At 40.5% G+C, this 23005-nt stretch overlaps 1 protein-coding gene across 13 annotated transcripts in view; it reads left to right on the forward strand.

Moving 5' to 3' along the window:
* Positions 1-951: 951 nt before the first annotated feature.
* The window catches only part of IKZF1 (IKAROS family zinc finger 1), a 73294-nt gene continuing 51240 nt past the window's right edge, over positions 952-23005 (forward strand). For 3 of the 13 annotated variants that reach the window (XM_082753797.1, XM_082753790.1, XM_082753804.1), the window contains exons 1-4: positions 955-1195; positions 1681-1867; positions 14241-14294; positions 21807-21926. In XM_082753797.1, the coding sequence (XP_082609923.1) occupies positions 14255-14294; positions 21807-21926 (160 nt within the window). In that variant the 5' untranslated portion in view covers positions 955-1195; positions 1681-1867; positions 14241-14254. Of the gene's footprint in view, positions 1196-1390; positions 1868-5744; positions 5903-5952; positions 6183-14240; positions 14295-21806; positions 21927-23005 lie in introns of those variants that run through there. The other 10 variants (XM_082753796.1, XM_082753795.1, XM_082753805.1 and 7 more) reach the window with 10 other exon arrangements.

Below are 23005 nucleotides of genomic sequence, written 5' to 3' on the forward strand. Positions count from 1 at the left end.
TGACCTGCAGGCCCTGTGGGAACTGGAAGGCAGAAAAGCCTCAAACAGCTTCTGAAAGCACGGCTCTCCTGCGAGATGTCAATCCTTCCACTTCAGAATATCCGGGCAGGACGCATGCATCTGGGTAAAGCTGCTGCGTCCTCAAGTTAACCAGCTTCCACTTTCCAAGAGGGCGGTCAGCCAAGTTCTCCCTGCCCGTGTTCCCCGGTCTCACCAAGGCAGAGCCCCCTGGATTTCCTGGAGAAAGGTACTAACTGCTTAGGGCATGGTGGCACCTTTTCCTGGATTTTTATGTTTCTTTCTTTCTTTCTTCCTTTTAAATGGCTGGGTGTGATTTACAGATCAAAAGCTCTTGTTTCCCTATATACAAACCTGCTGAAACATGTGGTGGTCTTCTGGAATAAATAAGAGGAGAATTTGGCTCTGGGTTTCAACCTGATGAGACCTATAAGGTCTGCTCATGAGCAGTGACAAAAGGAGGGCTCTGCGTTTTTGCCAAGATGCAGTGAGGAAACCACTGCTTAAGAAACTGAGAAGCACCCGAGCATACCTGGCTCTCCTGGAGCTCACACAGGTATCACCTGCTCCATGCACACACAGCAGCGGTGCCTGCAGAGCTTCTCACGGGGAAGGAGTGCTTGCTGTAAACCCCCAGGTGCAGCCCTGCCACTGCTGTCCTGAAAGTAGCCCGGCTTTGCGTTGGAGAAGTTACTTTGTCATACAGTATAAAATTTTAGTAAGGGAGCTGTTCAGAAAAGCTTACAGTACAGGGTCCTCACCTTTCGGATGCTTACACACTGCCTCACTTTGCGTCTCTGACCTGTCCCTTGCAAGTCACTGAGGTTACTCACACGCGTAAAGTTACCCACACGCCGATGGGTTCTGTACCATGAGAGCGCAGAGGTGGATAGGATATGAGAAAGGAAGTATTATTGTCCTCCTCTCGCAGATGAGGAACTGAGGCACGGCCAAAACGAGGGCCCGATCCTGCACGGCCGCTAGCTGCGCTCAGCCGCCGAGCATGTGAGCCGCTTCCCCCGGGCTCGCCGTGCCCCCCGAGCGCCCTGCAGGGTCTGCATCGCGGCGCCCGGCTCTCGCACCGCTTTTCGGTGAGTTACTTCGGATCCGGCGACGGAATCACTCCCCGCTGCCTCCCGCAGCCCCGACCCGGACCGGGGGAGCGGGGACCCCAAAGGTACCGGGGAGAAGTTGGTGGGAGGGTGAAGGCGGGGGAGTGGAGGCTGGGGGGGCAGCGGAGCCCGGTAGGCAGGTCCGTCCGTCCGTCTGTCTGTCCTCCTTTCCTCCCTCCCTCCGCTTTCCTTCCTTGCCTCCCCCATCCCGGCTTTTTTTTTTTTTTTTTTTTTTTTTGGCTTAAAACGCCGTCGGGGAGCGGAGGCGCTGGCTCCGGGAGCACTGCCTTCACGGAGCCGAGCGGAGGTGCCCCTGTTCCCATCATCTCCAATCATCTCCCCATCTCCCATCATCTCCCATCTCAATTTCCCCATCTCCATCTCCCCATTTCCCATCTCCCATCATCTCCCCTCTCCCCGCCTTTCAGCCCCCGTGGCTCTGCTCCGGCAGCCTCATCCCGGGGACCTGCCAAATTAGCGGGGCGTTTCAGGGAAGCGCAGCTGCGGGCGGAGCGGCTGCCTGCCACAAGTTTTGTCCCTTGTCGCCCAGCCAGGGGGCTCCGCCGCGGGGTCCCCCCCCCCGGCCCGGGCAGCGGCTGCGCTGCTGGAGAAGATGCGCGCAGGCACCCGGTGTGCGAGCCCTGCCCGCCGCGGCACTTGCTTCCGAGGAAACTTTTAATTTTGCGCCTCAAGAACCGGACTGCTTCTTGGATTACTTTCCTGCCGTGGTCCAGAAGGTAGGGTAGCGCTGCCAGACGCTCTGCGCCCACGGTTTTTACAAATTGGGATGGCGAGAGTACTGTGTCGGGAAACATTTGTGCCTTAGGTTCGCAAATGTTCTCAGGAAAGTGATGTTTTGTGGAATGCAACAGTTCCTAGACTAGCATGGCCACTAGCTTCAACTCTGTGAATGACTGTAAAGGACGGTACTGTTTCTTTTTTCTTTTCTTTTCTTTTCTTTTCTTTTCTTTTCTTTTCTTTTCTTTTCTTTTCTTTTCTTTTCTTTTCTTTTCTTTTCTTTTCTTTTCTTTTCTTTTCTTTTCTTTTCTTTTCTTTTCTTTTCTTTTCTTCTTTTCTTTTCTTTTCTTTTCTTTTCTTTTCTTTTCCTTCCTTTTCTTTTCTTTTCTTTTCTTTTCTTTTCTTTTCTTTTCTTTTCTTTTCTTTTCTTTTCTTTTCTTTTCTTTTCTTTTCTTTTCTTTTCTTTTCTTTTCTTTTCTTTTCTTTTCCTTCCTTTTCTTTTCCTTCCTTTTCTTTTCCTTCCTTTTCTTTTCCTTCCTTTTCTTTTCTTTTCTTTTCTTTTCTTTTCTTTTCTTTTCTTTTCTTTTCTTTTCTTTTCTTTTCTTTTCTTTTCTTTTCTTTTCTTTTCTTTTCTTTTCTTTTCTTTTCTTTTCTTTTCTTTTCTTTTCTTTTCTTTTCTTTTCCTTTTCCTTCCTTTTCTTTTCCTTTCCTTACATTAGATCTGCATACACATAAAAGTGCAAATAGCATTTTCACAGGATTTTGTGCAGGGATTAGAAGTTAGAGGGAGAGACCTTCCTGACCAGATAGTTTTCTTTCAAATAAGTAGACACCACAGAGGTTGCGTGCGTATGCATTTATTGTCCAGCAGTCTGAAACAAAAAGGTATCTAATCCTGATAATAACTCATGCCTTTACCTTTACAACCCATTTGCTAGACTTTAATAATCCAGTTTTAAAATTAAAGGCTGCAGTGCATTGTAAGGGTCAAATCCTTTAAAAGACGCACTCTGCTAGCTTTCAGTTGACTGCTCACATCAGTAGTTACTCGCATGCACAAGGGAGTACCAAATAGTATGGCTGTCTGTTAAACATTATAAATGATCATTGAAATGTAGTGAAAACTGTTAATATATTGCAGTGAGAATTCTTCCAAATACTTTGAAAGACTTTATCTGAATCAGCTCTACAGGCGGATGTTGTGACCAGCTTACTGCGCTGTTCTCACCTTGCTGGTGAATTGCATAGTTTATGGGGCTGGGAGTTTTACTGAAATGGAGAAATTTGAGGATGGAGTGGCTTGCTTATATGAAAGGGAAGTTGCTCCTGAATTTCACAAACCACAGTTTTACCCTTAACTAACTTTGTTAATTCTTACTATTCTTCTATTCTCTAATGAGGGAAATTTTAAGATAAAAAAAGTGAGAATAGTTTTAAGTTACCACACAAAGGCCCAATATTCCTCTTTGTGGGTTAATATAACAGCAGCATATAGTAGTTTGTGCTATGTGCCTTTTCCAAAAGGTGTCACCTCTCCCATGTAGGAGCTTCTGTTTAATGTTGACATGCTTTCCTTTGATTTTTAACTCATAAATGTTTGTTTTAAAACTGAATGAAACACACAGGACATACTGCCAAGACTGCAATATATCTCCACTTGCTCCTTCCTCCCTACCGCCCCCCCACCCCGAAGGGCACCCCAGTTCTGAACAAAGCTCTTCCAAGCTGCAGTTTGATGGGCTTTTTGCCTTATTGCTGTATTAAAGCCTCTGAAACTGCTGCATGTGGGCATGAGAAACCAAGCATAGACCATGTACAAGTACTCTTAAACTGATAGCTGTCCTTAGCAGAACTGCATGGGGAAGTGTCCAAAATACTGCAGAGCTCTGCACTTTCCTTAGTTCATGTTTCTATTATCCCAGACTCACTTCCAGCCCTAAAGATTTTCTCACAAATGTTGAAATTAGTGACTATCCATATGTTCTTGAAGGGGGGTGGGGTGGGGAGAAGTACGTTAACCTAAACCCAGAACACTCGATATACTGCAAGTCTGGAAAAAAAAAAAGAAAAAAAAAAAAAAAAAGGAATAGAGATGATATGCCTTAAGAGGAGGTGAATTTAAAACAAAAAGCCAGGAGAAAGCAGGCTTATCCGCTGAGAATATCCAAGCAATCCATAAAGAGGTCGGTGGCAGCCCAGTGCTGGTCATCCTCAGGAGCCAGGGTTTCAAAGCTAATGCTCTCTGTTTATCTGTGAGAGTCACCCACTTTCTGGGTATGACTTCCAGGGGAAGTAGCAGACAGGCAGAGGCATAATGTGGGATTTTGTTACTGTCCTAACTCAGGTCAGAAGGACCAGTGGACCCCAGTGAGGAACGAGTGATCATGGATCTCTCTGACCCAACACAGCGATGGGAAGACAAGGTGTGGGGCTGGCTTATCTCCTTGCCCTTTGTGTCCACGATAACTTGGAGGAGCTTAGGCATTTCTCCTATACACATCATTTGTCCCGGCCGAGTACATCTCAGGCTGTCCCCCTGAGCATCATGAACTGACGGGTTTTTGTAGGTCACATGCGGGGGTAGCAGCGGAGAGAAGCCGGTCGTATACCTGTGACTTCCCACTTGGGCTCCCAGCTGCCCGTGATCTCCCTGGGAATAGTCTGGTGGCATGTCCCATTATGCAAGCACGAATGATGTCTTTGTCATTTGTGTTACACGCAGCATGCAATAAAAATGCAATAGTCTCCATCCCCGCGTTACCGTAGCAGTTTTTCTTTCCCTTGTGGAGGTTAATACCGAAATCCTGGTTTGCTTGCCACTTCCACTGCATAGCTATGCAGAAATGTAAGTGCAGAATCAATCCACAGAGTTTTACAACAATGCAAAACTTGTTTCTCATTGTTAAAATTAGATAAGTGCAAAACAAAGCCAAAAATATTTCCAGACATTTTATTTGAGCTTAGGTACTTCTCACACTAACAGTGCAATCTTACAGAAAACAAGGAAATGGGTCCAGTTTGTATTTAAGCAACAGAAAATGAGGAAGGGCATAATGAATTGTATGCTAGATCTGGCAGATCATTTTTGGAAACTTTTTTTTTCTTAAAGTCCAGAGGATATCAAAAGTCATGGATCACAGCCTAATTGTGTGGCTTCTCATCAGGAAAAACTTCCACTGAGGACTTGTGGGATTTTATTTATATGTTTTATGTGTAAAAAGAGCTGGGTCCACAGTGAATTTTATTGTTTTACAGTCAAGATTCACATATGTATTTGATTACATTTTGACCAGTCATTATGTTCTACCATTATTAAAAGTAATAGAATTAGACCAAAGAAAACATAATAAAGTAGTAAAATGCAGTGCAGCAACAATGGGGTCTTTAGAAAAAGTTGTCATCTTTACGTGCATAGAGAGGGATATGTTGCCGACATTGTAATGGACTCCCGTGGAATTCCCCTTTCAAATCGACAAACCCCACTTTTCTAGGAAGTATAAGATCACCCAGATGAAAGGTTTGGGAACATTTTCTTCGCAGAATCAAAAAAGAAGGGGGAGTGGATGAGGTTGCACTGCTGGAAAAACATCAGATGGTTAAATGCGTTTTCTAGATACATTCGGTAGAATACCAGGAATCTATTGTATCAGCTGAAAAGTGGGAGGTGAGGACTCTTGTCAGTTTTTCTGGGAATATGATTCTTTGGGATTTATTTTTTTTTTCAGTGCCTGCCACACAACGCAGGAGTCAAAAGAGGAAAAACTTACTCCTCATTGGCATTTTTTCTTTAATCCAAAGATTTATATATATATTTTTAATCTATTTTCCTGTTGGAGAGCTATAGCATTTAGAGAAAAGTTTTAATTCAATTTGAAGCAAGACAGGCAGCCTTGGTCTTCTCGGTTTTATGTCAGTTTTTAAACAGGAGGATACTTTAAGTACCTTCCACTCATCCAAGGAGGCTGCACAAGTTTCACCTCCCTAGTGGCTATCCAGCAAAACTGACTTCAGCTGGGAAACTCCATGCTTCCAAGGTCAGCCGCGGTGCGTTGTCCCTAAGACTGTAATCTATACATAAACATAACATCAGCTCAGAGTCAGCAAGAGTTTTGTTTGCTTCCTGAACTTAAACAGCATTATGTTAGCCCCAGAGGCTTTGCTGTGATGAATCTTTATTAAAAACCCAACAACGTTTGCCTCACCCTTTTCCTTTAAGACTCACCTTCCTCGATGCTTTAAGCTCGTGGACAAGAAGAGGCTGCAGGTTTTTTGCACTGGGCAGGTCACTGCCAAGGCAGTGTGGTGACTGCAAAGGTAGGTCCTAGTTCTGGAGTTCTGGAAAGATATGTGCATGTTCTTAACTTTATTTGTACCACTGAAAATTCATGTAGATGGGACAATGCAGGTTTGGGACCTGCATGGCACACTCATGCTTCTGGTATAAATGTCTCAAAGCTCAAAGGGCCATTCAGCTCGCAGTTATGAAAAGCATTCACACTGGAATTGTCTTTTTTTTTTTTTTTTTTTTTTTAATATGGGAAGTGTCTACTACTTCTTTAGCTTATTTTGAAATATATTACATCCGAATGATTTAAATTTCTTCTTCTGATCCCAGTTGCTCTAGTTTTCTCAGTAAAAGAAAAACTTGTTCTCTATGATAGGTTTGATTCCCTGCTGCATTGCTTCATTTTTCCACTTGTGTCAACTCACTGAGAACAGTGGAGTAATTGCAATATGAAGCTGGAATTGTCAGTAGTGGATTGGGTCCAAAATATTTGCAAAAGCAAAATGAGTTAACTGAAAAATGTAGTGTGGAGAAACTTGCTAATTCATTTCAATTATAGTAATTTTAGGAGTTATTTTTAGGTTTATTTGGGAAAAAAAAAATCACACAGATCTTTAATATGCTTATTCAGGCTGATAATGTCCTTTAATAATCCATAACAGCTTGAACAGTTTGGAGAGAAATTAGGAAGCAATTCTGAGATCGTGAAGCAGAGTTATTGAAACCTCCTATAATTTGGACAAATCGACTACTGATAAATTGTTGGGGATACTTGGCAATAACAATTCGAGACATAAAGAGATCCTTTTATTTTTTCTCAGTTGCATATTTAGATATGCATTGCTAAAGACATCCTCTGCATTTAAGCCGTATGTATATACATGGATACAAAAAGTTCAGGTTTGCATCTGCTACTTGTTTTCTCTCGAGTGAGAGCTCTGGAATAATATCCAAGAGCTCCGTTTGGTCACTGGAGAAAGTGCACTCTTCTTAGATTGAGTGCCTCAATTTACACATCTCACCTTTTTAGTCAGTTTATTTGTATGATGGAAATGTGTGCATTTTCCCTGTCATGGCAAATTTATTTCTCTTTTCTTCACTAAAAATCAAGCAAAAAGGTGACAGAGTTTAATGAGTTAATAAAACGTGGCCTTAATTAGGAAAATTACCTTCATATTTTTCTCATATTGTGCAACTAATTTTAATGATTGGTTACAGTTCAAAAACTAGAAGGAAGAACCTTTTTCATATTTGCAAGGATATCGAGTCCAGCCATTTGCATACAGTCACTGAAAGACCTTTTAAAGATCCCCTCTAACTATAAATTGTACCAAAAATATGGGTCAGTACAGTAGAATGTTAGAAGGAGTACATATGGAAAACACATACATGCATACAAGATACACTCTTTATCATTTGTCAGCGCTTGTACAAAGAATTCCCAAAGAACTGAGAATTATGTAGGATCTCTGAGACAACTTTTTTTACACCCTCACAATTGTTCACTAACATGGAAATTAATTTTACATGTGCCAGACATACAAATGTTTCAAATCTGTACTGTTAGCAGAGTTCTTTTCTTAATCTCATGTGTTGAATTACAGAGCTTCCTTCATTCTGCAGACAGGAGCTCTCCATTGAAATTTGACTGTATGCTTATAATTGTATTGTCAGTTCATGTAGTTAACCAGAATTTACACTAGGCAGGAATAGAGAAGTGATTGAATAAACTAAACATCTCCCTAGACTTCATAGAAAACTCTGAATATAAAATTAATGGAGAGAGAGGAATAAAGGGAGAAAAAATGATCCACTTAGTTTTAACCTTTTTTATTTTTAATGCAATCTTTTAAAAGACCTGGGGGGTGTTTTTAAAACAGCATTGGAAGGACACTGAAATGCTAATTGTGACTCTCTGGTTTTAGTTTTCAGAAAAGGACCACCCCCCATCTTTGTAGTTATTATTTACATTGAGCAGTGTGATGAGGCGGAAATTAAAAATAGAATTAAAATGGTTCTAAAGTAGAGTCATTCACAGAGATTGTGAAGTCTAGCATATTAAATTACAATAATAAAGCTAATTATCAGCTGCTTGCTGAGATATTGAACACTTTTAATTAAAACTAGTTTGTAGGATTCTAGCAATTTTCTTCAAGTATTTCCACTGGTTGTACAATACGTACTACTTTTTACCCACATTTGACAGCCTTCCTGTTTTGTGCTCAGTCATTTGTAGTAGGTAAAAGTCATATGTGAAGGTAAAAGTCTATGGAAAAAAAAAAAAAGAAAAAAAAAAAGTTATGTCTTTAAAAAAATAATACATATATATTAATAATATATATTTAAAAAAAAAAAAAAAAAAAGAAAGAAAGAAAAAAAAAGAAAGGAAGCTCAAGATTAAATACTTCTACAGGCCTGTCTTTATGCATCCTTTCTCTTGGTTATTGCTTTAAACTCATCAACTCCAGTGGATGAAAGGGGCTTGTTTCAAGGCCATCTGATCATGCAGTGAGAAATGCAGCTGTATTACAGGTATTCAGGTAGATGCAACTCCCAGCTTAAAAAGAAAAAGGCTGATGACGCAGTGTATATAGCCCTTATCACCTGTTGTTAATGTGCAAATTCTCCCATGGGGTACACTATCTGCTATAGGTGTTCAGCTGGTGCTGAGTTTTCCAGGCTGCAGCCTGGTTTTGCTTTATTTACTTATTTTTTCAACTTCTTCACCTGCCATAGGAGGTTGAATCTAGGACCCGTCTTGGGTGCTTTGCTTCAGTTTAGGTTGTAAAGTGGGTTGGGGTTTTACGTTTTTGCTTGCTGGTTTGGATTTTTGTTTGCCAAAGCCATGGCCTACATGACTAGGAGCCAATAAGATGCGTCAGAGACCACAAAGAGGAGACGCGCTCTCACACAAGCACTCGGCCAGGGCCAGCCACTCCAGCGACCTGTGCAAGCGGTCCCTTTTCCTGCCGCCAGGCTGCTTGCACAAGTTGGGGTTGCGAAATCGACCATTTCCCCACCAGGGCTGTGGAAGCAAGGCTTGGGTTGGCCAGGTTGCTCTTTTGTTTTATCACAGTTAACCCAGAGCTAGCGCGGCTGGAGAGTGTATGTTCCGCTCACATTCTGTGCTTTCAAAGGACCTGGAGAACACAGGTCCTCAGCACAAAGTTCTCACCCCCCCTCCAAACTTCTCAAAAGCTCCTGTTCTCTGCTCTAAGACTTTGTGGAAAATCGTACGTGCACCTGAAAGTTGTATTCAGGACAGAAGTGTTCCTTCAGGGACCTTTCTGTTTACTCGAAGGCTACACCTACAAGTGGGAAACATGCAGCAGGACATGGTGTGCATTTATGTACTTTTTGCAGCACCAGAAGTAGAGCTATATATAGATGGAAGGACAGCTCTGAGTTTAGGTGTGCTGTTGTAAGTCCAAACAAAGTCCACAAATGACTAAATTTGTGACTTCATGTCCATACCATAATGGCACTGGGCAGAGTGTCAATCACATCTTTTTGCAGAGAAGTCAGTAGCTTCTGCACAGCTGTTAAACAAAGAAGAAAACATAATACTTCATCTTTGGCATTGGATTAGGTCATCTCATTGAATTATTTTGTTGGCCTTAAGAGAGTAGTGTTTGTAGAAGGACTGATATGCTTACATATTTGTTTGAATTGATAATACACTGCATAAATGCTAAGCATTCATTTTCCCAGAAAAGTTTACTTTTGAATTTGCATCATAAAGCAGGAGATGAAATAATAAACTAAGACTTGCAAATTATTAATTTGCTGTATTCTGATAGATTGGAAAATCTTGACCTTGCAATGACTTTATCCTATTTACACACAGAATCCTAAAAAGTCCCAAATTCACTTCCAGCTGTAATTTACATTTGGAGTAAGCAAAGCAGTGCCTCAGTGTTTCATGGGACCTGCTCTGATGTATGCTTAAGACATAGCACAAGTTGTGTTGCAGAGAGTTGCAAGGAGAGAAAACAGTCAAGTATAAATTTTCCTTTGGGCTCAGGATGCTGCACAACCTGGACAAATGCCAGCTAATTTAAATCCAAAACTTTGGATTTAAATTAGCTGGCATTTGTGATCATGGTCAGTAAGGCACTTAATTTTTTGAAACAAAATCAGCACAGCCTTTCAGCTTTAGTGTGTGTTTATTATTAATTAGCTCAATACCTTAGGACTGCAACATTTGATTCTTTTTCCAAAACATTAGAGTAGCTTTATTTGTGATCTGGTATTTAAATTGTGAAGAGGAAAATATGCAGGTTTGAGTTCTGCATCTGAAAAGACTTGAAGAAATGGTTATATATTTTTGGTGGGAATGTGGGAGCCCTTTCAGTAAGGGAGCAAACTTTGAAGCTCCTTGGATTCCTAAACACAAAGATCTGGCATCACCTAGGTGCTGGTCCATTTACTGCTATAAATGAGAGCTACACGTATTCACTGTTTGAGAGTGAGATAGCTTTGGTGAGCTGCCCACCCATCTTTTGATTTCTAATGTAGACTCCTAAGTTATCTGCTAATGTAAGTAGATGAAAGTGCATTGAAGACAGTGAAGTCAAACATGCTTCCTATGCTAGTGATAAATTGGATTCTGTAGACACGACTTGCAATGAAAAGTTGTAAAACAGTTTTTGCTTGACAAAACAAACAGGGTCCCATGTCATAAACACTTCTTATAAGAAAAAAAAAAGTCTGTAAAGGTCGTTGACAAATTGATATCAAATAGATACTTTGGTATAAATCCTGATATCCATACATAGGGCTCTCTTGTGCTTTCCTGGAACCTGGTGTCAATGTTTCTGCTAGAGCAGAGGAGAAAAGGGAGGCAAACATAGGTCATAGCTTCCTATTCATAGATTTACTATGCCAAAGCCAAAGAGATGAATTCCACTTTTAGCACTTAAAATTTAGCCCAGGCCACGTTATGCCCAAGTGCTGTTTGAAAAAAAAAAGGTAACGATAACAGAGCCCAAACCAACACACTGTTGCCATTGCAGAATTGGGGGTGGAGGGATGCCCTGACATGTTTATTTTGATGATACGGAGCCTACACTGAAGTTAGCTGTGATTTCATTGGTATTTACCAGATACCATAACGTAATATAGTGTAGGAGTGTAATGTTCCCCTGTGAGTGGTTCAGAACATCTTTAGGATTTTTTTTAAGTTCTTTTTTCCTTGTTGCTGTTTTATCCATTCGCTTAGTGCTTGTGGATCTTCAGCTACATTTAGGAACCACGTTTATTTGTTCTAAGTAATCGTTAGAGGAAAAAAATCTTTCCTTCCTCAATTTTCCACTGTCTCTATTTTTCTTTCGGTGTTTCATCCCCAGGAAATGGAAGAGAATTCATCTCTGATAAGGGAGAGCATCAGTTTTAGGACAGACAGTAGTCTACTCTCACAGAAAGTAAGCCAGATGATAAGCCATTCCACAGATGATAATAAAAATAATAATAATTGTACTCTAGTTTACCTCCCCATTTGATAACTGGGGAGTGTTTTCAAATTAAATTCTGTCTGATGGCAGCCAAAGGCAGGAAGGAGTACAACAGAAGTGTGATGCCAAAATTGCACAAATGCAGAATTCAAAGCTTGTCATGTTAAGTGCAGGTAAATTCAGGAATACTGAAATGGAAGCATGGCTTTTAAATACTCTTGTCTGCAAAAACAAACAAAATAAAAGTGGCAAACACCATCAATTTCCCTAAAGAAGGTATTTTCTCCTTTGTCACTTCCTCTTCCCATTGTCATTCCCAATCCTGACGAAGCCCTAAGCAATTGTGAAAAAGCGGGTGCAGTAGGAATGAAGTACCCTTCATGAATGTGATCCTTTCTTGTGGACATTTTCTTAGGATGCTTTCTGTGGTTGGCTGAGGTTCACTGTATTCTGTGGAAAAATGTGTAGTAATCAACTGATTAATAGCAGCCAGGTAACCCACGCAGGCAGTAATAAATGCATGGGTATGTCTTTTTTTTTTTTTTTTTTTTCTTTTCTTCCTTTGTGTTCAGTCATGCTTGCAGGAGAAATCAGGGACTGAGCAATGTTGCACTATACCACCTGCCATAACTGCACCTCATTTGCAGTCACTGAGCAGGCTACCATTATAGAAAGGTGTTGGGTTTTCCCTCTTGCAAGAGAAGCTGCATTTCCCACTGACTACTTATTTAAAAATGGACCAATTGAATGCTCTTCAGTCCCATAGGAACAGATGCAAATTGTTGGGTGGTAGGTGACTTTCTGTGTTTTGCATAGCTGTAATCATTTCTGAGAATTACAGATAAAAGTTACACAAATTCTTTTGTCTGGAATTAAAAGTTTAAGACAGAATAATGCAAGACAAAACATTAGTGAACATAAAGTAGTATCATGGTAGGTGTGCAACAGGCAGAACCTTCTGTAAGAATTCAAATCTTATATTTTTTTGCAAGCTGCATAGGCAAAAACCTGTTCCCCAACCAATCTGTCTGCAGTTCTGCAGTCTCCACTCACTTTCTGCAAGTCTTGCACAGACCTGATGATGGAAGCCGGCTTTTGCAAGGTGGGGCAGCAGCGTATTGGATCTCAGATATACTGCTGGCATACAGAAGAAAGGAGGCCATCAAACTTATGAGATGAATATCTGTGACCACTGCTATTATACTTCTCCACTGCAGTTTTCTGGGTAGCAGGCTGAAGACTTGGAAAAAAAATAAAAAATTAAAAAAATTATGCAAGTTGGGCTAAAAAGGCAAGGCTATCATTGGTACCCTTTCTGTAAGAACCCAGGCCACATCCTCATCCACTTCTAACCCTCGAGAAAATGCATCTTCTTTAATCCCAGGAAGCAGGGTTGATGGGAGAAGTCTCTCAGTTTTAAGGAACATTTAGCTAACAGCAAAGAGCTAGCTCCCTTTCTGGAGGGATGTGAAGTCAGTCACGTCCCACTGGAGACGTGACCTAGTGTGCCATAGCTGAACAGAGAGCTCACAGGCCTTTTCCCCTCCCCACCTGAGGCCACCTCAGCCTCCCACGCCAGACTTTGAGGCCAGAGCAGGTTGTGCTGGGACTACCTGCTCTGGCAACACGCATATCATCTACAGGGCTTACAGGGCTACCAGCTGTCTGCAGCTTGTACATGGGGCCCAAGCCTGCTGGCTCCTGTGCTGGCTGAGAACCTGAGCTTTATTTCTACCTCACTAACCCTCTGCCTGCTTCTCCCTGGTGTTTGTGGTCAGTGGTCGCTTGCTCTTCGGAACATGGTGTGTCGCAAGAGGAGGGCAGGAGCTTCCCAGTATGACTTACCAGGCGGCGGAGCCAGCCATCTGTCAGCAAAACAGGAAGGCCTGGGTTCCCTTTCTCTCCTGGGCTCGTTTCGCTATTTTAGGGAGCTGTACTTCTCCCCGCGTAGCGCAAGGCCGGTGTGGTCTGGAGGAAGGACTCCTGAACGAGTGAGGGGCCAAAGCCTGAGGCTGCTGTTCTGCCCATCTGCTGCTGCTTGAGGTGTATTCATTATTAATGGAGGTAGTGGCGGTGGCTGCTCAGATATGCAGCCCTGCCTGGGTAAATGAGACATTCTTCAGCAAATTGCTTCGTTTTTTGATTGCTGATTGTACGCGTGTCACCAAGCTGACTCAAGGTTCATCGATGCATGCTCAGTAAATTAGAAAGAACATAACTATGGATCAACCAAGAGAATGAATTCTGTGCCTACAATGACCCAGGGCCATTTAATTTTCTGCTTAATTTTGTTGCAGTCAGTTTGCATTTTGGGTTATTATGCAGTAGGAAATTAACAATAAATAACAAATTTGGTCCTCCTGTGCTTGTAATGATATTTTTATAAATCTTTGTAATGCTGTTTTTAAAAGGATCAAGGTCTGTGCCAGTCTGATACTCCAGCAAGTATGCAGGAAGGAAATAAAGAGAAAAATACATTATTCTTCCCAGATAATCTTATAGTTAAATAGCAAAGGGCTTTTATTCTTTCCCCTTCTTTCTCCTTCTATGTGCGTGTGTGTGTGGGGGGGTTCTTTTTCTGTGTGTATATGTGTGTTATTTTGCATTAACTTAAAGCTTTTCCTCTCTTCTCAGATAACTTGAGGAAAATGGAAACAGATGAGGCTCAAGATATGTCCCAGGTTTCAGGTGAGGTCCTTAACAAATACATCTATAAAGAAAATCCTAAATTCCTGCTCATCTTTCGAGCACAGTACAATGTTTTTCTTGTTGTCAATAAAATTGCTTTGGGTCTTTTTTAAAAATCAGAATGGGAATTGAGATATAATTAATGATACCACTTAATATCAAGCTCAACAGTGCATGGATTTTCTAAAAGGAACTGGGTAAATAAAGAAGTCAAGGGAATATAGCAGCATAGAAGTAATTTTGCATTAAACCCGTGGTAGCGTATCCCTGAAGAATGGTCAGGTGCACGTACACACTCTTTCTTTTGGGAGCAAAATTCTGATTGTTACAAAATAAATACAGAACAAAGTTCACCAGAGAGGAGGGGGGCAAATACTAATTAAAAGCAAACAAACTTTATTTACCACATAGGATTATTTGACTTTTTCCAAAGCTTTTGGTTTTACTTACAAACATTTAAAAAGAAAAAAAGAAAAAGAAAAGGACTGATTGACATGAGACTTTAAGCTTGTAACTGCTTTTGTCCAAGGTGATAATATTTTGAAAAGTGTTTGAACAATAGAGAAGGTAGGTTTCTAAAATGTGCCCTGTGGTGGCATGGATAGGATTTTGCAGTCTTATCACCTATTGATATTCCTATGGGGAGTTCAATTCTTAATTTCCGTGGAAATTGGTTCTTAAGCAAACTGGTGCTGGAACTTAGCAAAGCAACGCTTATTAATACTTCAGTGCTTCAGCAGTTGAAAAAGGACAAGTTAGCTCTTTCCTAGTTTCCCTGATGTGTTGACAGCTGCAACGGTTAATGGCTTTCAGTTTTCACTTTTAGTGTTCAGACTGGAGCATGCCAGCCCTGTTCACTGGGGCCTCCTTCCGGCATAGGTACTGGGCACATGGCTCATTTTCAAGAGAGAGCTCTTGGGCACTGCAGGTTCAAGACCTGGAGGCCAATTGTAAGCTCCTGGTATAGTGTGGCTGGCCAAGTTATGTGTTCCATGACATATATGAACACAATTTTCTCTCTATATATATATTTTCAATCCTTTATAAAAATATTGAGGAGTTTCCACAAAAATTGCAACTGAGGACATTTAGTGTCATCTGAAAATTGAAAATCAGAGACACTTTCTAATTGAAAGAACACCAATATAACAATTCTTCATGCTAACCGAAGGTTCTCAGTCATGTTTGGTATAGGGAAGTCATTCCTAGTCAGCACTATGGTGGCATGTTGCACTCCCCTCCTCAGTTTACAATTTTAAAATTGCAAGTGGGTGTGCTTAACAGCAATGTTTTGCTGCATGCTGAAACAATTTGTAAATGAAATAAAACATGTCCTGTACCTGCTGTGTTTGGAGCATGTGTGGCTCCAACAGAAAAGGCAGTGGGCTTTTACTCCTGCAATTCTGTGCTGACAAAACACTGTGGATCTGCTCAGGGCACTGAGAAGGGCAATGATTTGAGCCCAGCTATTCTGCATGCTGCAGAAGCCCTTTCCTGATTGCATGAGCTCCAGGGGGCAGGATCTCTGACCTCCTCTTCCTGCATGGCGTCACATATTGCCCTGGATGCCCACACCTAGCCTTTGTGGTATTTTCACAGTGGCATTAACTCAAGTTCACACCTGTTGCTTCTTACAAGGGCACTGATATTTTTCTCTGGATGTAAGGAGGAGAAATGTGGAAGATGCTACCTTGAGTCAAGAAATGGATTAGAAGGTCACACACTTTGCCTTCTTTATGGTCTGCCTCTAAGAGGGGAGATTTGCAGGAAACTAATATTGTGAACATAACTGTGCATTTAAATATGAATACATGTAGCTAATTTGTAGCTCTCAAAGTTTTCAGGGTCTGCAGTACTTTCCAGTGACTTTTAGCATTTCTAGCAACTCATGCTGATGAGTATAGTAATCTTCTGTGATGAGGGAGGGTTTCCTAGTAAATATATCAGTGTAAGAGGAATTTTACCTCTGAAAAAGACATAGACCTACACAAACAGATTACAGAAAAAAAAAAAAAAAAAAAGAAAAGAAAAAAAAAAGGAAAACAAAAAAAAATGTTTTGCACTGAACTCTTCCTGTTCTTCCTGTCCCCAAGCTGCTGATAATTTCATCTGGTACTTTCTGTGAGCAGAGGGTATGGGTTGTACTGGATTGTTAACTGGATTTGTGAACAAGTGGTCAAAAAAAAGAACTTGCAAATGTACTTTCATTTATGATGTGAGTTGATTGTGAATGCAGCCTTCTGCACACAGATGTTTGTCAGATAACCTTCCATAGATATTGGCTCTTCATCAGCTCTTACTAGACCTTAGAAGTAGAGGACCTGAAGGTACAGGGATATTACTCCTTTCTCATGGGCTGGCAGATCCAGAAAGGCATTCTTCCTCTCTTGTCCTCTTCCTGGGATTCTACATTCTTCTTGGATGCATCCTTGCATGGTGAGGGAGCTCTGCTCTATATTGAGAACCAGTTAGACAGTTGCACAGTTTCAGGAATGTGGGATTGTCATGCCAGTTGAAAAGTACTTCTATTTGTTTCTCCTGCTCTGTGACTAATGCTCATCAGATGTAGAATACTCTGAGTCTTTGGAATTAGATGACTTGGTTCACCAGCACACTGGGCTGTGCTTTCAAAAAATATAGTGGGGGGGGGATTGTTTTGTTTTGTTTTTAACCACCAGAAATAAAATAGTTCTCCACAAACAGTCTTCCAGCTCAAAGGCAGTGTTTTATAACCATTTGCCCTATGCAGCTGTAGCTGACTCAGGTGTGGCAGGGGTGAGCCAGGCTACTAGAGTATGAAACTTGCAAAAGTGAGCCAGACCCCGTGTGTGTGCAGGCATTCCCATGTCTGGGAATCCAGGCATTGCTTGCTCCTGGAGGAACTGAAATACTGTGAGACCAGCTCAGAGTTCACGCTTTTTATTCTTCTCCTGAAAGTGGTATTTCATGAGGCAAGCAGTTGCAGTTCTGAAATGAGGAGAGAGCTGACATACATTTAACCAAACGGTATCCGGCACCCATACAAGAGAGTCAGAAAACACAGATAATATCTCACTTAACAAGCAGTATTTTTCCTGCCTTTTTTTCTCTCTCAGTTCTAGGGCCTAACAGTTAAGGAAGATGAAAAAACAGTGCAAATGTTTCCACATCTAACATAAAAAGATCCCCCCAGCACCTACAGGCCGTGCCAATGCTCTGCAAAAGCAGGAAGAAGAGTTTTGCATTTGAAATTCTTGCTAGATTCTGGGGAGGCGTAAATGAGTGTATCCTGGGCTGATTTCTACCACCTGAGAGCCTGCGTGCTGTCTCAGCGTGACTCTCTTCATTCACCTGGGACCAGAGGTTCTGCTAATGAAAATGGAACATGAACTGGGTTGTGACTGTCATCTAGAAAACCTGAATATTGCTGTTCTTGCTTAACTTCATCAGTGGTTCCAATATTCCCATACAAAACAACCCTCAGGTATTAAATACATCCAACATTCCTTTGTGAAAGAGTAGTGAGCTAAATTTCTGTAAGAAATCCTGTTCTGGCTTTCTTTTCAACAGCCGTAGCTTTAGGAACACCGTTATGGCATGTGAATGGAAGAGCTTCCAGAACTGAGTGGAGATATTAAAGCACCACGAGGCACACAAACTTTGACAGGAATAAATTACAGGGCTGGGTACTTTATTCCCTTCCTCTCTTTCCTCATATCTTTATTAAACTGGTAGGGCACAGATGAGAATACTGAAGTACTGAAGATCTTACCAGACACCACTGATAGGTTAGGCCATTCTGTGAAAATTTTCATACAGAGATGGCAATGTTCAAAAATCTAAGGCCGTCTTTCAGAGCTTCAGTAGAAATCAGGGTTAATGTGTCACACAGCCTTCATTTGAAGTCACTTGTGTTTATGACTTAGCTAAGGGCACCATCAGTCAGTGTCAGTGCCAGAAATAGAAATTCAGCTCTACAGCTCAATTGTCTTCTTCATTTGGTATCTCACATGGCTCTATATAAAAGTAATAATATTAATCATAAGACAAAAACAACTCCAGAGATTAATTTATGCCTCTTTATTGTCTTTGAGAAAAATATAAAATAAGAATGGAATAACTCTATGATACTTCGCTCTGTTATATGACATTTTAATACTTTACGCCAGTATTTGCACTAGCTTATGTTTTATCTCTGTCCTTTTGATCAGTCATTATTCTAGACACACCTGTTAGAAAGTAAATGGGAAACTGTTCCTCCTTTGCCCCCTTTCCATTTCTAAATTCATTGGCAAAAGGATGTTAGTGAGATTGCATATCTGTAAGATTACCATGCAGTGGTGAACTTATCATGGTGTAACAATTTAGATGTAGTTAAGGCATGAAATACGAATATCATGCTCTGGAATCCAAAACACAGAACTCAACAAATGCATCTATTTAAATCAACTATTTTTACCCTGCCTTTTGCATGCAGGGATTTCTCTATCATATGTAACATGGAGAAATCAAATGATGTGAGATGAGTCAGTAAAGCCAAACTTACTTAGTAAAGTTTTCTTAGCTGCAGTCTCCTGTGAAGAGGAAAGCATACCAGACCTCCACCAAGTCCGTGAGGCTGGTCTGATTCATGCCACCTGGACAAATGGTTATTAATTTAAGATGTAGAAGGTCCATATCAGTTTAGTAAACTCAAACTGTTCAACATAAACTGTGAAAGTACTGACCTACTAAAAGGTTTCTTTTCCAAAAGAGTGCATTGACTTGTCTTCAAAACATCCTACTTTGCCTACTTATTTTAGGATGCCTAACTGCATGTTAAGAAAGTTTTAGTTTGCTGTTTGTTATCTCAGAGCTCTGATACTGTGTGTTTGTACGGGTTAGCCACATGGGTAGCCATAAAAGCCTTCAGCTTTTTTAGGTTAACTGTACTTCTGAATCTAGAGCAAGGCAATGCATCAACTTCCATTTGGGTAACTGGGAGCATACTTTGAACCTTGGAAGTTGCACGTGGCTTTCAGTTATTTTTAACAAATGCCCTTAAGCTATATGTAGTGTCAAGAGATCTGGTTCTGACCAGACTATCTCTTGCCCTCAGATTAACCTTCTGCTTTTTCATTTATTTTTTGATTGTTTTTGTTTTGGTTTCTGTTGTTGTTTTTCTTTTTTTTTTTCTTTCTTTCTTTTTTTTTTTTTTTTTTTTGGAGGGGTAGAAATTGTAAAAGCTGGAATATTTCAGCTGTCACTCTTCATCCATGCCTCCTATCTGTAAGATATATCTCAGCTCGGCATGCATGGAATTTGCATCAGAAAAGCTTCTGGAAGTTCTTTAAGTTCCTTAAATCCCATAAATAAATGTTTTTACTTTCCTCTGCTGTGAAATTCATAGTCCTTTTCCATTTACACAATCCACTCTCGCTGTTGCACTCGCATGTGGTGGGCGTGACTTTGTCCAATGAAGAACATAGCACAGAAGCTGAAGCCTTATGAAATCAACTAGTCCGTGCCACTGCCTGCGCAGCCCTGGCCTTTAGCTGTCCTCAGGTCCTCTGGCTGGACAGTTTTAGATGGTTCACCTAGTGCTGCTCCCACCATCTCTTTTCAGAGATTATTCCACAGTTTGATAGGTGCATCATTAAGAAATGTTCATTTCATTAATTTAAACTTAGATTTGTGCATGAATACAACCCAAACCAGCAAATTTACCCCACTGTTACTCTATTTTCAAATAGTTTGAGCTGATCTTCACTAGAGGATTAGTCATTCAAGGCAGTTAAGGATCAAAGAGATCAAAGTGGTTTGTTGTCCTTCTTTCAAGGACATACAAATACATATTTTTAACAATATTTCTTGTGGGAATTTGAGGCACCTATACTCTTCTCCTGCAAATGAGAAAACGCAGATTATCCCAGTGTGAGAGGGCTTCAGTTGCATGACCCTCAGTGCACAGGAGGATATTGCACAGCAGGGCAGCCTTTCCCTTGGCCTGAGGAGGAAGCCATGACTGGGACTGTCATAGATAGGAGCAGCCCAAAGTTTGCCAGGCTCCTGGAAGAGAGCAAAATGTTGTGTAAGACGACTTAAACCTACCTGGCTTTCCTGCTGTGATCAGTAAACAGCTCAGAAAGCATGATGCTTTGCTCTGACCTGGAGGTTGGAGATTGAAAAGCATTTTCTTTTTTTCCCAAGTCCCATCTAGAGCAAATCCATAAAGACTGTTATCACTTAAGTAAGCAAAGTCTGTTTTATTTTTTCCTTTTCTGAGAACTAATTTCAGAATTAATAAATGTTTGTTTGTTAATGCAGGAATGCTCATTAGAAAAACACTAATTGGCTAGGCCTCTGTGCCATGAAATTGCTGCCCCTGATGCTGTGCTGATAGCCATAGGATGTCTAATAGATTGCATTACTGTAAATTGGTAACATCTCCATTTTGGAGACAAAGGTCTTATGTCAATATTACTGAGTTCAGATACTTATCTGGGCTATTACTCTTTGCTATTAATCCAAAGACTAGTCTCTTTGTAATAATCAAGGAAATTAATTGCATAATAATTCTTTTGGTAGTTGCTTCCATGGCATGTTTTGCTAGCAGATATGTGAAATAATTTTAAAAGAAGTTCTTCAAGACAGGGATTACTGTGAGCAGTACATGTATGCTATGACTGAGATCTAACCAAGAAACTATTCCTGGAAGCGCACTGCTTAGCAGGAGTTATTTTCCTTACTGTATTGCATTTGGCACTAAAATAGTTCCATTATATTTAAAATAGGCTAAAGCACTAGACTGGTTTGTTCTGCAAAACCTTGTGTATGAAGGATACTGGGGTTTGTTTCCTATCTACAAATAAGTGAACCCTTGAAGTCATGCTTTGACTGACCCCTCCTAATTGTACATGTTTTTAGGAGGTCCCAGGAGCTGCAGGCACTTAATTACTTGTGGGTACAAGGACCAGCCAAAGCTTGATCTGTGGGTATTAGTGAACCTTGCTGAAGATTTAGTTGAATTTTTAGCTGAAGATAAAATTTTATTCTTTGGGTAGTTCTGTTAGAGCCTCAGAATACTTGTGGGTTAGACTTCATTATGTTTTTGAAGAAAAAAAAATGACATGCTCTCAAGAAGCTTTTGCAGAAGAAAGAAGAGTATTTAAAACAAAGACTATTTTATACCCTTTATGCTCTGTCAGTCTATGTTGGCTGAACTGGATCTTCTGAGCACAGCAGCTGAAAAGCATCTGTGTGCTATGAACACACAAAAGGTTAAGATTTGTAACCATGTATCCAGACTTCGGTAAATTTGGAAGAAACAATGGCCACACATTCATCTCACAGATACAATTCCTCTGTATTCTAATGAAGCTTTCTCTGCAAGACAGCAGGTTTTGGTCCTGAAGAATGTCATACTTTTAGTAGCGTTATTAATTGACAACTTCTTTTTTGTTAAGTTTTATTTGGTTTGTGGTTCCTCTTATGGTATTATTTGAAAATGAGGCTATTCTGATGACTCACTGATGCTGCTTTCTTCACTACTAGGAAAGGAAAGTCCTCCAATTAGTGATGTCCCAGATGATGCAGATGAACCTATGCCTGTACCAGAGGACCTTTCAACTAGTACTGGAGGACAACAGAGTGCTAAGAATGAAAGAGTCTTGGGTAAGATGACTAGTCCACTCTGATGGGAAGTATTACGCAGTATAATGTTAAAGTCCTTTGTAGCATGCTGGTATACAAGTAGGTCCTGTGCTTTTTCATCTCGTTCAGCAAAGGATTACTCAGGTGCTTAGTGTGTTTTGTGCAATCGTCTCTTGGGGAAAGGCATTTTGAAGGACACCAAGCCTTTTCATCTGCAGAGAAGTTAAAAAGATCCAACTATTTATCTTATTTCTAAAGCATGACTGATTGCATGAAATTCCCCCCAGGAAAGACTGTTTTCATTCTGTGTAGGAAATGGAAAGAAATATGTGGTACCGGGTCAAAACTACCTGAACTCAGATTTGATACAAATTCAGGAGACTCTCAGATATTTTTATTATTATTTGAATGCTATTTTGAATGTTAACTGCTATTAAGATTTTTCCTGAAATGTCATAGTAGAAAACATACATTATTTGTGTTTCAGATTCTGCCATCTGATCTTCATTTTTCCTTGCATTTTTAACCTGGAAGAACTTTAAAATACATTCAAATTTTGTTCTTCTAGGTAAAAGTCCACCATCAATAGCCTATTGGATTAAGATTATTTTCAAGAGATGATTTTGCAAAATTTTGATTCTTTTTAGGAATCCCAAGGTCTGCAAGAAGGACTAGTGATGCTGCTGAGTGCTGGATGCATCAGCTCACATGTAGGCTGCTAAAAAAATAATTTACAGTATTACTTGAGCGTGATGCTTATTTGCCAGGAGGGGAAAATAAATAAATAAATAAATCACAATGACTCCCAGCATACCAGAATGCTTTGATCAGTGCCCTATACGATAAAAAATATTTAAGGACAGGAGTGTCTATCAAAATATGTTTATCTGCAAATAAAAAATACCACTCTTCATTTTTATTTTTACATTCCCATTGTAAGAATGAGGATCAGGGTGGGAGACTGTTGCCTTTTAATGTTTATAGTCTAAGGAAGTCCAGTAAAGGATGGTAGGTATAATGGGAGATTGAGAAGTCAAAATAACCAAGCCAAGATAATACAGCAGGATGGTGTCAGCATTAGGAATACAGTCTACTTCCAA

The sequence above is a fragment of the Aythya marila genome (assembly GCF_965140915.1).
Source record: "Aythya marila genome assembly, chromosome: 2".
NCBI lineage: Eukaryota > Metazoa > Chordata > Aves > Anseriformes > Anatidae > Aythya > Aythya marila.